Source organism: Trachemys scripta, chromosome 1, assembly GCF_013100865.1.
Source record: "Trachemys scripta elegans isolate TJP31775 chromosome 1, CAS_Tse_1.0, whole genome shotgun sequence".
Classification (NCBI taxonomy): domain Eukaryota; kingdom Metazoa; phylum Chordata; order Testudines; family Emydidae; genus Trachemys; species Trachemys scripta.
The window spans coordinates 62,803,281-62,820,518 of NC_048298.1; the positions used below are offsets into that span (position 1 = coordinate 62,803,281).

General features: G+C 40.4%; 1 protein-coding gene across 1 annotated transcript; it reads right to left on the reverse strand.

Annotated features, from left to right (window-relative positions):
* Positions 1-2,442: 2,442 nt before the first annotated feature.
* Positions 2,443-7,726, reverse strand: IFNG (interferon gamma). The gene is made up of 4 exons (XM_034754901.1): positions 7,607-7,726; positions 5,223-5,291; positions 4,618-4,803; positions 2,443-2,613 (listed from the first exon to the last, which is right to left on the reverse strand). Exons 1-4 carry the CDS (start codon positions 7,724-7,726, stop codon positions 2,479-2,481), a joined length of 510 nt encoding a protein of 169 aa, XP_034610792.1. The 3' UTR covers positions 2,443-2,478.
* Positions 7,727-17,238: the final 9,512 nt, after the last annotated feature.

Sequence of the window (17,238 nt, forward strand, 5' to 3'; positions counted from 1 at the left end):
GCATAGAAAAAGATCCTGAAACTTGAGTGTATAGCATTACTTCCCGATGAATTAATATGCCATTATTAGAATTTACAATATTGTCATGCCTAGGATTGGGCCCTTTGTGCCAGATGCTGTATAAACACTTACAATGACATCGTCCTGAAGAGCTAAAATTCTAATTTCAGACAAGACACAACTGCCTGCATTTTTAAAAATGACCAGTGATTTTGGGCACACAACTCAAGACCCCTTAAAGAGGCCTGATAATCAGAACATAAGGACTCAACCCTGTTTAAGGTGTTTCAGTTTAGCCTTCATTGGTTGGCTGATTTCTGGCAGGCATCATGGTAGAAGTGGGCCTTGTGCAGGGATCTGAAGGATAGTGGTTTTGTGGACTAGCTCAGGGAGGTTATTTGATACATGGGGGGACAGTGCGGAGCTAAGTTCGGAAACAGCTGTGGGAGAAGTGGACAACAAGCAAGCCAGGCTGGCATCATTGAGGAGGACAAAAGAGTGATGGAAAGAAAGACCAAAGCAAATAGGTAGGGAGGAGCAGATTTATGAAGGGCCTTGAAGGTGAGGACCGGAACCTTGAGCTTGGGAGAGTGGAAAAAGAGGAGGCAGTAGAGATATTCGAAGAGAGGAGTGACAGGCAAGGAAGAAAGGAGAGCTCAAAAAGAGTATGTGCCCAGGAAAGCATTGTCCCCCCTGTAGTTCACTGCTGTATGGGGGGGATTACGCAGGCTGCATCATCCCTTATGGTGGTGCAGCTTACTTCTCCCTGTGCCACTGTGGATGACCAAGGTCATGACCCTACTTCCTCCCTTGTCCCTTTGAGACAATATGCTTTCTCCCAAAGGCACAAAGGAAAGCAGTCTCTAAGCTTCCCAAACCTGAGGACTTTGACTGTCAGTCTCTTGCCTGGTGAAAGCAGTGGGGCATTGGTTGGAGATCTTTGCATGCTCCACACAACCCTTTGCATCTTTTCTAGGGCCAATCACTATTTAGCCCAAGGTTTGTTACACTACAAAAATAATGGCAAAGGTGAAATTCTGAATTAACTTATTACTTTGCAATGGTACTTGGAATGCTTGCTGTTTACTATGCATGTTTCCCAGGCTGCCTGTTTCTTTTCATGGAAAATTTTAAAATGTTGTGGGTTTGGTATGAATTGGAACAGAACCAAATAAATTTCAAACTATCGAATTCCTCCATGACACAGCTATACCTGTAACCCGATATAACCTTGTCCTCGGGAGCCAAAAAATCTTACCGTGTTATAGGTGAAACCGCATTATATCAAACTTGCTTTGATCCACCAGAGTGCGCAGCCCCCCCCCCCCCCCCCGGAGCACCGCTTTACCGCATTATATCCAAATTCGTATTATATCGCGTCGTGTTATATCGGGGTAGAGGTGTACCTTTCTGTGCCCAGCTCTGAGTGGGAGCCCTAAGTTACCCTGTGGTAACGCTTCTTCAGCATAACAAAGTTATTAATATTTGTACTAAACCTCTGACACTAGGTGAAATAAAATGTATTTGTCATATATCAGCATAACTGCATAACTTGGGATCATATGGAACAATGGTACCACTCTCAAGCTGGGAACCTTTCACAAAAAAGCATCACACAGGATGAATAAATGTAAAATTTATACTTTTATTCAAACATTTTTGTTATTAAATATAGAAATAATAAGGGGATTTTTTTCATTTGAGTAAAATCAAAGTCTTAAATAATATTGTAGTGCAACTATTTGCATATTCACCTGAGATAAAGTACTTGTATGCTACTTATTATATAATAAATATATCTGGCACCTTTTAAATTCTCTAATACAGAGATGAAACATTAAAAAATCAGTGGATCAAAATTCAGACATAATACATGTACAATATATAGTCACACTTCCTGTTAGACAGCTGACAATGTTTAGTTGCCTTATCCTTCTAACAATTTCAGGATTTAAAAAAATAGTTAGCATCTATCAGTCATCAAGGCCCCAGTTCAGGAAAGCATTTCAACATATGCTCATCTTTAAGCACGTACTTAAATCCCATAGACTTGAGTGGGACTTCAGTATCTGCTAACTTTAAGGACATTCTTCATTGCTTTTTTGAAATGCTTTTCTGATTCAGTGCCCTCTTTCCAGCCCAATTAAATAAATGATCAGTCATAACCGTATTAATTTTAGCTATCAGGATAGTACCGGAAGGTCTGTTAAACACAGTATTGGGTCTACATTGTAAGTTTATATGCAGTTCACAGGGAATATCAGGTAAACGTTGCACAGCTCTGCATTATCCAGTTAATAAACATATAAAAGATAAACAGGAATTCTATACATATTCATTTCTTACGCAGCAGTAGGAATTATAAATACTTTCTTGATTTCAAAATAGATTTCATTATAAATAATGATTGGAAAATAGTTAAATATTAATAAATAGATTTATATAAAAACGGAATAACAAAAGGTATAACTAAGCCTTTCAACATCTACATTTCCTTTTCTGATTTTGGCTCCTTTTTCTCTTTACGTGAGTAGTTGAATGGTCCAGTAGTAGTTTTTGTAAGGTGGGGAAAAGTTCATTAACAGCTTTGCGTTGGATTTTCTTATCATTCATCTGGTTCAAAGGACAAAAAAAATAGTCATTTCAAAAGGTACTGTACATTTATTAGCATGCGCTATAGTCTAGGCCAGCAGTTCTCAAACTGTGGGTTGGGACTGCAAAGTGGGTCACGACCCCATTTTAATGGGTTCACCAGGGCTGGCATTAGACTTGCTGGGGTCTGGGGCTGAAGCCAAAGCCCGAGCCCCACCGCCTGGGGCTGAAGCTGAAGCCCTCAGTCTTCGGCTTTAGCCCTGCGTGGCGGGGCTCAGGTTACAGGTCTCCCCAGCCTGGGTCTGAAGCCCTTGGGCTGTGGCCTCCGCCTGGGGCAGCAGGGCTCGGACTTTGGCTTTGCCCCCGCCCCTGCCATCTGGGGTGGCAGGGCTCAGGCTTCAGCTAGAGTTGTGTAATAATTTTTGTTGTCAGGAGGAGGTTTTGAGAACCCCAGGTCTAAGATGTTGTATGGGGCATTACATGATAGGGCAAAGTAACACATTGATGAAGAATAGCAATAACCCATCAATCCATCAACCAGTTCAGATAAGGAAGAGCAATCTTCTAATGAATTTTGTTGTCCAATTTCCAAGCTGCTTTATGATATGGTACAAGTCAACAGCATTCTATGCAACTGCGCTACTGTGTGGCTCAGCATGATATATTATTATACCATTTGAGTTACTGTGGTATTGGAGGACAAATTATTGAAGCAGAGCCATATGCTGATGGCTGGAATTGAAATCAAGGGAGTTAAACCACTATTAACAGTAGAATCTGATACAGGATGTCACTTTTGGAGGCTGTTTTTAATCCGACTATGAACTGATTACTACTTCCTCCACCCAGTTTAGGAGACAAATGGCTGTTAACTATGTAATAATCTGACGTAAGGTTAAGGTTGTCTGTTACTCTCATTGACTCTATTTTCATTCATTAATGTTTAGATTAAAATGTTTCAGATGTTAAAATGCATCAGTTGGGTTACTTTGTGAACACACATACATAATTTTAAAAAAAACACAAATAAAAAACTTTAACTAAAAAATTGCTTTGCAGGATATGACTAGATTGTCTTCCCCACAGCGAAAACACTTAAAAACATAAGAAGAACATAAGAACAGCCATATTGGGTCAGACCAAAGGTCCATTAAGCCCAGTATCTGTCTTCCGACAGTGGCCAATGGTAGGTGCCCCAAAGGGAATGAACAGACAGGTAATCATCAAGTGATCCATCCCCTGTCACCCAATCCCAGCTTCTGGTAAACAGAGGCTAGGGACACCATTTCTGCCCATCATCCTGGCTAATAGCCATTGATGGACCTTTCTTCCATGAATCTATCTAGCTCCCTTTTGAACCCCGTTATAGTATTGGCCTTTACAACACCCTCTGGCAAGGAGTTCCAGAGGTTGACAGTGCATTGCATGAAAAAATACTTTCTTGTGTTTGTTTTAAACCTGCTACCTATTAATTTCATTTGATGGCCCCTTGTTCTTGTATTATGAGAAGGAGTAAATAACACTTCCGTATTTACTTTCTCTATACCACTCATGATTTTATACACCTCTATAATATCGCCCCTTAGTAGCCTCTTTTCCAAGATGAAAAGTCCCAGTTTTATTAATCTCTCCTCATATGGAAGTCATTCTATACCCCTAATCATTTCTGTTGCCCTTTTCTGAACCTTTTCCAATTCCAATATATCTTTTTTGAGATGGGGTGACCACATCTGCACACAGTATTCAAGGTGTGGGCATACCATGGATTTATATAGAGGCAATATGATATTCTCTGTCTTATTATCTATCCCTTTCTTGATGATTCCCAACATTCTGTTCCCTTTTTTTGACTGCCGATGCACATTGAGTGGATGATTTCAGAGAACTATCCACTTAGACAAAAGCCTAAAAGAGTAAAGGGGCCTTAGACTTTGTCCTGAAAATCAAGAAGCTGAGGCTCTGTTGCCACAAAAGGGGAATGATTTTACCTTCATAAAACAAAAGGAAAAAAAGAAATATCCTTACCGAAAGTTTTGCCAACTCCATTAGGTCTTTTACTTTTTTGAAGCTTTCAGTTAGGCTGTCATTCAACGTATACAGGGCATTGTGTATGTTCTTGACGTGCGATTTACTTGTAGCCGGGCCAATATTATCAAACATTTTCAAGTACATGGAAACGATCTGGCTGAGTATGATTTTTTTTTCAGTTGCCTGTTAGAAATACAGCACATAAAAGCATTTAATGAACTTCCATCTACAGCGAAATGTAGAAAATCAAAATGAAGGCCCCCTGCTGTGATCAAAGAGTATTCTGGACAGGGGAATGCAAAGGTGGCCTAAAGCGTTGATTCTGGGTTGGCTGGGCCTAAAGCTGAGCACCTGGCATAAACTAAAGTATCCTGAGGGCTGTTGTAACTTGTGCCAGCTGCCAGCAATCCCAAGGAGCCATTACAGTAGCCTAGTGATCAATGGTACATAGGAGCTCCCTTGCTACACCCCTTTTTTCCCAACCATGTCCCCTACACTAGCAGAGAGGCAGCATAATGTCATAGGAGCCACCTTGCACAATTATCACAATGCAAAGCAGCTGCACCTGTGCTCAATATCTGGTTCTAAGGATGTAAGCTTACCTCTGTCCAACTTTTCAGTCTTTCTGTGAAAATAGATCCGCCCTCAGCTACATCTGACTGACTTGAATTCTGCAATGGAACATAGAAATGACTTAGGAGACACCAAGATTTACTGAAAAACAAACAGGACCCTCCATTGAAATGGATGGGAGTAATAGTGAAATACATACGAGAATTATTTTTGCTTTAAGGATTTTCAGCTGTTATAAGTCCTTCATCTTGGAGGAATTATACAACTACATTCACTAAACTGTTACTACGTGCTCTTTGTGGATGCTGACATTAACAACTAAAAAATAAATACTAATAGACACAGCAAATTGTTCTTTGAATTGTCTGATCTAGTTTTATCTTCTTTTCTGAGGGATTTAAGACCAGCAGTGCAAAATCAGTGGGTCTAACCCTTCATTCATTCCTTTCACAGTACTTAGGAAAATCTCCCGTTGACTTTAGTGAAGGAATGGGAATTCATTTACCTTAGTGAAAATTTTGTGTCAGTAAAGATCCCAGTGCAAAGGGCCCATTCACTGTGATTCTCACATGCGGAGACAACCCGTGCCTGCCGATAGCAGGGGAGCAAAGTGAGGGCAGCTGGCTTCAGCAGTGTTAATGAGCACGCTCAGTCTGTGTGAGCATGCTCAGTATACGCCAAGCAGCATATCTGGGGGGGAGGCACGTGATCCCTGCATACATCCCTCCCCCCCACGTATCATCTCTGCTCACGTGATTCCCATGTTAAGTGGCTTAAGTAGTGCACATGGGCCTTCCCTGTTTGGGTGAATTGCAAAGAGCCCAGTTCTAGTAGAGGGGAACTGTCATTTCAGAGAGTCAGAACTCCTGTAATATCAGAGGTATGTAAAAACTGGGGGGGGAAGTCCGATATCCCACTCTCAGACTGAGGTATGCAAAGATATTGTGGACTAGAGAGTATTTCACATAGCTGGAAAACAGGTGTTCTGTATGTTGTATCTCAGTGATTGCAGGTTAGAAAATACAGAGCTTTAAAAATATTTTTCATGGGGAAATTTAGTTATTTTTACTAGTCCTGATAAAACATAATCCTAACAATACAATGTGAATCATTCATTTTTTGTTTTTTCAATAATGTAATTACAGCGACTTCAATGGGATAATTTGCATACTTAAGTGCTTTGCTGGCTTAGGGCCTATGGGTCAATTTTGAGAAGTGCTGAGCACCTGCAGTGGGCTTGAACTCTTGACTTCAGTGAAAATAGTAAGTGCTCAGCACCTCCCAGGATCTGGCCCTACATAGTCACATATATTGGAATAGGAATCTAACATATAATCACAATAACTGTATTACCTAAAACCAATATTGCATTTGATCTTCAAGCACTTGACAAAGATTAAACAAACCTTACAACATTCCTTTATGGTTATTACTGTAACTACTGTACTCATTCTACTGACAGATAAACACCCAAAATCAGTGGCTGAGCTGGAAATGGAAGCCAGTGATCCTAGCCCCCAGTTCTTTGCTCTGGCTGCAAGAGCATTCTGCATCTTTCATTCGTTTAAGGAAATGAATTTAAAATGTAAAAAACCAATTAATGATCACCCCATCCGACAGCTCTTACTCCCATTAGTAATCCCAGCTGAAGTCAACAGGTTATCTGACTGACTCCTAAGCGATCATAAATTAATTAACATAACGTTGACATAATCTCTATGAAATGTGCTAATGTTGCAGATTTAGTATTCTTGCAATCATCATAATCTCAGTTTATGAAAGAAGGATTAATGTAGCAATGTTTCAAACATACTAAAGAATAAGCACTAGGGGCCACCTTTGAGCAATGTAACAAGCAAAAAGCACCAGATGCATTTGCTAAAGCAAAGGATCTCCTTTCATCTCTATCATTTTCATTTGTTCCTGTTTACATTATTAACTACTACTTAATCCCCTATCTCTGGCAAATGTAACTTTATCACTGTAAAACTAATGATGATCCAAGAGGTTGCATCCTAACTGTTACAAGATTTTCTCATTATGCATTGTCCCAGGTTGCCAATTGATTGCTAAGGGAACTGGGAGAATGTTCCCCACTATGAAGCATAAACAGTTGTATCAATTTTCCCCAGATAGATTCAAAATACTACATTACTTTAATTAGTTCAGTTGGAAGGACCTTAGTTTTGGTGACAAAGGTGAATAGCACAAAGACATTGTCTAGCACCAAACTATATTCAAATAAACAATTAACTGCAAAAGCAAACCTACACATGTTGTAACAGGACTATATTACATTGATTGTCATAAACCAAACTCTAGCCGACTTTCAGTAATATTTAAGTCCAAATGATGTCTAAAGCATAAGCAGTAAGAGAGGAAGAAGAATGAATTATTAGATGGTTATACTTACAAAGTCAGCTTTGAGTTTTTCTATATCTTCTTCTATTTTAGGAAGAATTGATTGACAAAAGAAACATCCAAAACAAGAGCTGATAGATAGAAGGATGAAGAGATAAATCTGAGGAGTCATTGCTGTGGAGACACTGAAGTAAAAATGCTGAAGTGGTTTCTGAATGTGGCTGTCAGGCCTAAAGCAATGAGCTATCCTTCTAACAGTCAGGTCTGGTATTAGAAGAAAGCCGAGTAGTGAACTTCATCTGTCTTGGTGGTGGTATTTATACCTGGGTGTTGAATATTTTTATCTCATCATCAGAATTACACATTATTCACAAGTTTTAGAAGATGAGATGGTGTTAGATAGGATGTGATGCTCATTGGTTTTATTAATAGGTATGGTTTGTGGGACTTTAGCGTTCAAAGTTTCCTTTAAATGACTAGGTCTCCCGTGTGACAGAATATGATGCTCGGTTACGTGTCCATCCCTGCCACCATTGAGGGATCCCTCGAAAGCATTTTCAACCTGGCACTGGAAATTTTCCAGATGGCTCATCAGCCCCATTTAAAGGTAAAATGTACGTGGTACGCTGAAAAGTTTCAATGGTTTGTTTGTGGTTGGGAACAAGCAGGAAAGGAAATTCTGGTACAAGTTGGGGAAGTGGAGTCTTACGAAGCGTATATGCTGTGGCTCAGACATAAGATTCTTGCAAACCATCAGAAAGCAAAGAAATCATATCATGTGGTTAAGGGTCAGTTTGACAGTCAAGTCACTTGTCGTGTGCTTTTAAAGTAACCACTTTGATTAACATTGGACTCTTCAGAGATGATCGCTTCACTGTGGTATTTTATGCAACTTAAATAGCCCTTTCTTTAAAGAAAGAAATGTTTGCATAATATTTTATTTTTTCCAGTCTAGCCTCAGTGACAGTAGAAAATGAAATCCTGATACCAATGTGAGGACGTATTTTATTAAGTCTTTGGCTCTGCAGGTTCTTTCTTTGTGCAGAGCAGGGCCTGCAAGGTTATGCTACAGCACAACTACAAGTGGAGACTGTGCTTGGGTGTAAGTGAGGTTAAGCTTGGATCATATTCCTTCACACTGAGCTGTACTTAAATCTCACCCCCTGTATGACTTTTTGCTTGCACAAAATTAGTACGGCACAAAAGTCCCTGGGCATGGGTGGAAATGGGCATGTTTAAGGAGACATGGACCTAATCACAATCCTCCTCAGAGGTGCTGAGCTATGCACTTCCGGCCTTACTCCTGCTTAGAATGGGGTGCACAGTGGGGAAATCTGCTCGATTTTGATTTGCTGGGCTCACACTCATTTTCCATGGCCATTTGTGGGAATGAAGCTTTCTTCAGACAGATGTTTATGTGTAAAGGGATCAGGCTATTTGCAAAATCTGTTTTGTGAAGAAACTGAAACAGTGTCAGGTAGAAGTAGGGTAGCATTCACCTTTGTGAAGGAGCAGGGTAGGCAGTAGAGAGAATGGAGGGATCCTGCTGGAGGGGGATAAAGGAAAAAGAAGAGAGACCGAGTCAAAAGAAGACCCAGCTCATCACATGTATGGGCTTGCTTCACAGAGGTTACAGAGGAGGAGATCATTGCAGCCTCCATAAAATTCAGCCTGAGGTGTTGAGGAGGATTGGATTGGCACCTTGGCACTCTGAGCTGCCCTGCAGGATCATTGCTTGCAATGAGCTACAGCCCTTGATTAAGTAAAACCGTTCCCAGAGAGAAGTTATCAGTGGTTCACAGTCAAGCTGGAAGAGCATATTGAGTGGGGTCCCACAGGGATACGTCCTGGTGCTGTTCCGTTCAATATCTTAATCAATGATGTAGATAATGGCCGAGAGAGTACACTTATAAAGTTGGCGGATGAAACCAAGTTGGGAGGGGTTGCAAGTGCTTTGGAGGATAGCATTAAAATTCAAAATGATCTGGAGAGATGGTCTGAAGTAAATAGGATGAAATTCAATAAGGACAAATGCAAAGTACTCCATTTAGGAAGGACCAATGAGATGCACGCATACAAAAAGGAAAATGACTGCCCATGAAGAAGTTTTGCAGAAAGGGATGCATACATGTATGAACCACAAGCTAAATATGAGCCAACAGTGTAACATTGTTGCAAAAAAAGCAAACATTATTCTGGGATGTATTATCGTGAGTATTGTAAGTAAGACACGATAAGTAATTCTTCCGCTTTACTCCGCGCTGATTAGGTCTCAACTGGAGTATTGTTCTGGGTGCCACATTTCAGGAAAGATGTGGACAAATTGGAGAAAGTCCAGAGAAGAGCAACAAAAATGATTAAAGGTCTAGAAAACATGACCTGAGGGAAGATTGAAAAAATTGGGTTTGTTTAGTCTGGAGAAATGATGACTAAGAGGTGACACGATAACAGTTTTCGAGTACATAAAAAGGTTGTTACAAGGAGGAGGGAGAAAAATTGTTCTTGTTAACCTCTAAGGACAGGACAAGAAGCAATGAGCTTAAATTGCAGCAAGGGCAATTTAGGTTGGACATTAGGAAACACTTCCTGTCAGGATAGTTAAGCACTGGAATAAATTGGATAGGGAGGTTGTGGAATCTCCATCATTGGAGATTTTTAAGAGCAGGTTAGACAAACACCTGTTAGGGATGATCTAAATAATATTGTCTATAGGTATGGTCTAGATAATACTTAGTCCTGGCATGAGTGCAGGGGACCGGACAAGATGACCTCTCGAGGTCCCTTCCAATGCTATGATTCTAAGATTAGTGATCTGAAAAATATGCCTTACAAATAGAGATTCAGGAAGCTCAGCCTCTTTAGCATATAACAGAGAAGTTGAGACAACTTGATCATGTTCTATAATTATGTACCCAGGGAGAAGATATGTTAGTATATGACTCTTTGATCCGGCAGACAAAGGCATAAGAAGTTCCAGTGGCTGGAAGATGAAGTCAGCAAAGTCACTGCTTTTTTCACACAAACTATTTAACCTCAGCAGCAGTGCTAGTGTGACCCAGCCTGCTAAGGTAAAGAACCATACCTCCAATGTCCACAGCAGCCTGCAGATGTTCAAGTGAATGCAAATTGATTTTCTACTACAGAACATTTGTTCTGCAAAAAGTATAAAATATAAACCAAGGATGACAACTCAATTTGAAAAATGGAGCTACTCCAACTCACCCTTAAGCAAGTAGATCTTGCTTAGGAACAAAGACACAATTGAATACAACTGTGGTGTCATCATATGTGGCAAAAAGACATTTGAGAGTCAAGGAGATGGAAACAGTTGTGCCGTGATGACTGGCACTAGTGCTAAGCTGTCTTCTGAGTAGCCAGCCTGCCAAGTGCCAATGTCTGCGTATTGAGGTAGAAGTCTCAGGCTCACTTAGATTCTCTCCCCCTCTCTTTGGCCTTCCAATTATCAATTCAGTTATTAAATGTTCTCCAGAAAAAAAGGCAACATGTGTTTCCCAGGTAAACAAGACAATTGCTGTGGGTGTTGTGAATGGAGCACATATTATTTATGGTCAGAGTCCTTTTATGTTATCCATCTCCTGTGAGTAAATAGCACCAGGCTACTATCAGTATTAGCATCTTTCTTTCTTTGATAAGAAAATCCTTAATGTGGGCCATCCCCAGATCAGTGCTCTTCTCTAGATGCACTGACCTCAGCTGCGTCATCCTGAGGTTGGACAACTGCATCACATTCTCTTAACTCAACTGGGGCCTGCAGTCCCCGGCACCTGTTTTTCCGAAACAAAGTGATCAGAACAGACTACTCTTGGCTAGTACTAGCAGATCTGCTGCACAGAAATATCATCGTGTCAAATTGTTAGGAGTATCCAAGTTGAGTTAATACCATGGGGCCTAAATGTGTCTTTGTGCTGGATCCCTTTCTCTCTTCACTTCCACTCCCATTGTGCTGATGAGCAGGAAAAGCAATTACAAATACAACAACAAGAGGGAGAGATCTTCTAACATTTTCTCCAGTCCTGGACATGGAGGCTGTTATGAATATTCAATCACTCCCTTTCCAGCTAGGACTATTCATGTATTCATGCTGCAATTTCTGTGTGTCAGGTGCCAAAGGGGATAGATGACAAAAAACTGAAAGTCAAAAAATTGAAAGAACAAAATGCCCTTATTCTACGTGGAATTCTGTTGTGTATATGAAATAGCACCACACCATGGTTGCACCTCAGAGCCCAGACCAGAGCCCTGACATGGAGGACTATGTCTTTCCCAACTAAAGTTGTAGATTTACCACAATTATTTGTGGATCAAAGAACGGAAATTTGGGATCAGTAATTCAATAAATGCACTTGGTTAATTTATGAAATATTGCTGCAAATTAGATGAGACTTGGTGTTTACCAACAGTGCAACACAGGGGAGGCTGTGTCCCAGAACACCAGGACAGAGCCCTAACATTGACACAGTTAAATGAGATGGCCTGAGTTGCATCCTCGTCTTTTGCAGCATTTTATGTGACCTTTTACAGCTGAGACTAGATGTGCATATACCAGCTGCAATTACTTGGTTTGAATATTACAAGAGAACATTAACTTTAAATCTGTCCTTCCCAATGATATCATAATAACCTAATATTTCTAGCCATGTTGTCTCAGGCAAGGTCTGGCTCAGGTGACTTGGAATGGCATAAAACAATCTAAAACTTCCCAAATCCTGCTGGCCTAGCTCTTCCTAACTCTGCAAACTGTTCCTAACCTCTCCTTTAGAGAATCAAAGACCCAGCAACTTGACTATGCCCACTCCGTCTATTGCAGTGATGCTCCTCCACTCGGGAACGAGAAGAAAGATATGATTAAGGTGAGCAGCCACACAGTAATAATACCGAATAGCAAATCCATGCAGTGAACACAGCAACTGCACAATCCATAGATTTGTGTTTGCATTGCTGAAATATTGTTGGCATGAAACATTCATTGAATACTTGTCAATAGCCAAGCATTTGTGAAAATCAAAGCCTCGTCATGAACAATCAGGGAACAGAAAAAGGGGCAACATTTTTCCAGCAAATGTTTGGCCAGAATTAGTTTGCACAACTCTATTTCTGCCGCAAGGCTGGAATAACTTGGCGGCGACACAGTCACTCTCTCCTCAATGCAAGATTAGGTTCTCCCCAGCACTCTGTCCTACTCATCACTTCTTATCCTGCTGTCATGTGAACCATGCTCCACACCTGTGCTGTGAATGGTCAAGCCTCAAAAGGTGGTTTATTTTAAGTTCTAATTATTAACTCTTTCAGCTGGCTATTAACTATTTCAGAAGCAGCCAGAAGAAAAACCAAAGCATTTTTTTTCACTTTGCTGCCTGTAAATCACCTGATCAATCAAGCAAAAGTAGAGGTTTCACATTTATCTGTTCAAGCAGCACCTGACAGCAATTTCCACCAGTGGCGTCCTTGGAAAGATACTAATTCTGTAATATGGTACACCCCGTTAAACAGAAAGATCTGATGACTGTATTACTGTATAATGTCTATTTAAAGGAAAGCTCACTGTTTTAATGAGTGTTGTTCTAGCTCTGATATTTACATGGGTAGGATTTGTAAATCTGTTAATACTTCCCAAATAAATAAATAAAGAGTAAACGAAAATCAGTGTGCCTGCAGCCTCGGTCTGAATAGGCATTTATACTAAGCCTGACCTTTTTGAGAGCTATTCCATTATCCCTTCCATCCTTTTGTTCTTTTATTCATCCCCCACTTTTAAAAGGCCCCACTTTGAGGAAACTCTCCTTTGTGGGTGAGGTAGATGTGGCTCCCTTTAAAACTTGTCAGAGCCTCTCCGCAAGTGCTGGCCAGGAGTCATTGAAAAGCAACTTAAGGAAATCACTTTCCCCTTCAGCTGTCTCAGGTTGGAGCTTAGCTGAAATTTCCCTGCGATTACTGGACTGGCCTTAAATTAAAGCAGCGATGAGTCAACCTCCAATGGAGTTGGATTGCAAAAGGCATCCAAGGCCTCATCTAAAATGGAGAATTGTGTTATGCGTAACATGAATATTTGGCCGTGTCTCACTAAATTTTCCAGGAGCTTTGTAATGATTTAGAGCAAGCAGAAAGGAAAGGGTTTATTTTCAAAGTGTACCACTAAACACCGTGATAAACAGAATCTTGATCATTTTAAGTACAAAGTAGAAATGGGGGTTAAGTATTAGTTGCTCTGCAGCTGACCAAATGAGAATATAGAAATACCCTAAAACATGCTGTGTACAATTTAGTGAGTTCAAGACCTTTTATCATGAATAGCTATTGTTCAATGCATGGATTTTGCCTAGTATGCCAGGGAGAGGAGGAAGAGACTGTAGGGAACCTCTTTTCTTCCTTCTTCTGTGCAGAAAAAAGCAGGGCAGGTCTCTGTGCTTCCTTGTGCGTCAGTCAGGGTGCAGACCCAGCTGTCAAGCTACAATATATGGTATTCTATGGCTCCACTCTGGTTTGGAAATGTAGCTAGGCCTTCAGCTACCCTGTGTACATGATGCTGTGGGGAGAAGTGGTGTGGGGGCTTCATACTGCTCTTTTATGGAGCACGAGTAATGTGTCCTGTGGAGCACAGTGGCCCAGGATCATCATACCCTTTACAGGTTGGATGGCTTAGAGCTTCTTCGCCACCTCCGTGGTGTGCCTCACTCTCATAAAGGCAAGATTAGGTTGGATGCCTACTACCTTGCATTTCATTGACCAAGACTGACATCCCCAGACTGAGGGATGCAATGAGGTAAAGCCAACATGCTTCCATTTATGCTGAGTGGGTACTTCTGTGCAAGCACATTGGAAAGCAGTTATGGGGTTGATATGGATGTTTACTACCAGCCTCTGCCCTCCACCCACTCTGACCTTCTACATTTTGGAATATTCTGATGTATCTCATTAGTGGCCCACTGTGAAGAGCTGGGTTCTCATCATCCCAGAAAGTGAATAAGGAAGTGTTCTTTACCACTTCACATAACACATGAATCAGGATCACCCAATGAAATTAATAGGCAGCAGGTCTAAAACTAACATAAGGAAGTACTGCTTCACACAACACACAGTCAGCCTGTGTAACTTGTTGCCGGGGACACTGTAAAGGCCAAAAGTATAACTGGGTTAAAAAAAGAATTAGGTAAATTCATGGAGTATAAGTCCATCAATGGCTATTAGCCCCGATGGTCAGGGATGCAATCCCATGCTCTCGGTGTCCCTAAACCTCTGACTACCAGAAGCTGGGACTGGACAACAGTGTGTGGATCACTCGATAAATTGCCCTGTTCTGTTCATTCGCTATGAATGTCTACATGGCAAGTTTTCAACCCCGGAGTCTGAGCCCTCAAACCCAAGTCAGCTGACTGGGCCAGTCACGTGTTTTTTTTATTCCCATGTAGACATACCCTAAATGGATTTTTCCACAAATAGTCTCTCAACTCCCCTTGCTACTCTCCAGACATCTGCACTCTTGAAAGTTCCACATCTCCTGCACCAAATATTGTGTTGCAGTGCTGCCAGTTCTCACAATTTTATTATGAATCTCACAATATTTGCTGTTTTTATTAAAGGCCCAGCCACTGGAGTCTGTGATTATATGAGAATTCCAGCTTTCATTAAAAGTAGAAGTAATTTTCTAGCCTTCGTGGTTGCAGAGAAAAGCTTGAAAATGTGAACCCTAAAAGCTCAAAATCAGAAGGCAAATAAAAAGAATTGCAAATTTATTATTTTTAAAAATCTGATGATTTTAAGACAACGTCTTGATTTTGGGGGGCCTAACTCACAAATGCTTGATGTTGGCAACACTTGAAACATTGATGACTAACAGTCGGCGCTGTATGAAAGCACTGATATGGTTCCTTTTGCTATCAAGCAAGTTAAAAATATCGTGCAACGGTTTTCCAATGAATTTAGTTTAGATAATCTGGTTTTAAAAATAAAATAGAGGCGTTCCTGCTTACATCTGGTTTAGCAAAAGCAAGTCTTCTCTAGTTATGATAAAGTGATATCAGCAAATATACAAATACATTTTATTCTGTACTTTTATTGAATACCAAGTAAAACATGCAAGGTCCCATTGCTATTATGTTGAAAGAGTCATTACTGTACCCAGATGTAAATTTATTTTTTAATTTTAAATTTTAAAGCTAGCTTTAATCAGTTAAGAGTTTTGAGATGATTTTGGTGGCTTTTTTGGCTGCATAGTACTCTACAGAGGAATGGCTTCTTATTAAAACTAGTTATCCCCTAAAAAGTATCCTCCATGAGCTGATAGTCCTTCCCAAATTAACACTGTTCTGACTGGGACAAGGACTATGGTATTTCCATGAAGACTGATGTAGGTTTTAGGAAGACATTTATTTAATTAACAGCCAGAAATGATTTAGAAAATAAACACGTAAGTAATGTGTCTGTAATCTAGCCTGACTAGAGTCTCTCAGCCTTGTGACTGGTTCTTGTCTCAGAGTCTGAATGAGTCTGTGAGAGTCACTAAGCACTGCATGGTCTCCAAAAGGATCTATAGCAGCCGTGCACTTCTCCATGAAGTTTATAACACAAGGAACTTCTTGTTTGGTTTTGCATGCTCTTCTGCCAAAGTCAGGATGGCCTCTGCAATAACAATAACAATAACCTGCAATAACAGCTTCATCCTTGAGTCATTTTAGATTCTGTTTCTGCATTCACAGTGGCTCCTATGCCCTACCAAGTCAGGGAAATTTAAGGGTCCCTCATTCATTCTGCCCTAATTCTCCTTTGGCTCTCCTTGTGGCTCAGAGACAATAACCATGTTAAGACTATAGTTTTTATTAGGGCTGGCTGGTAAATTTAAAATTTCTGATGTAAAACATAAAAATTCTCAAAACCAGCTCTACTTTTTATATTAATAGGGGCCCAGGTAGCTCACACGTAGCAGTAGTGTTATTGCTGGTTACATATTCATGTCTCCCATGTCCGTCTTTGAACTACTACAAAGACTTTCTCAGTCACTTGACTTTTGGAATAAAAAATACTATTGCTCAAATTTGGAAATGCAGCCCTCCTCCTCCCATCTCTATTCCCCCTGCCACTCCAGGGAAAGGGATAATTTTGTTTAGTCTAAGAATAAGTAAATTAATTTGGTTGTTTGATTACAAGTACCTACAATATCTTGCAGTATGGATGCCATTCTACAACTACTTTGTTAATGCTCGTTGCCTATCAGATTTTCCACTGTTTCATTTGAATAAGATAATTGACTAACTTCTGTCCCTCACTTTATCCCAGATTATGAGATATATTTAGAGGTTGTATAAAGCCCTCTCTGAAGTGTAGAAATGTCCTTAAAATCAATACACTGTACAAGTTAAAATCAGTGCAACAATGTTCATAAACAGCCCATTGGCCAACTTCTGCCATTTTTTTTCACCCATTTCAGACAATTTCACTGAATTCCATTCAATTCTGTTGATGTCCATAGGGTTATGGGTCATGTAAATCAGAGCAGAATTGGGCCAATGAAATGCAAATCCTTTGGCTCAGACATTATATTCACAATCACAGATTCTCCCCTCCTCCCCCAGGTCAATATCATATTGGTCAGTCATCATTCATTATTTGTTGTGTGTGTGTGCATGTGTATAGATGTGTGCCTGTGTCACATATGCACATCTGTATGAA

What these genes read in the sequence shown, in the direction of transcription:
- IFNG (XM_034754901.1), bottom strand. Translation starts at nt 7,726, where the DNA reads ATGACTCCTCAGATTTATCTCTTCATCCTTCTATCTATCAGCTCTTGT. An exon ending in GACTGAAAAGTTGGACAGAG is followed by an intron (nt 4,804 to 5,222) that starts GTAAGCTTACAT and finishes TATTTCTAACAG; the next exon opens with GCAACTGAAAAAAAAATCAT. An exon ending in TGGAGTTGGCAAAACTTTCG is followed by an intron (nt 2,614 to 4,617) that starts GTAAGGATATTT and finishes CCTTTGAACCAG; the next exon opens with ATGAATGATAAGAAAATCCA.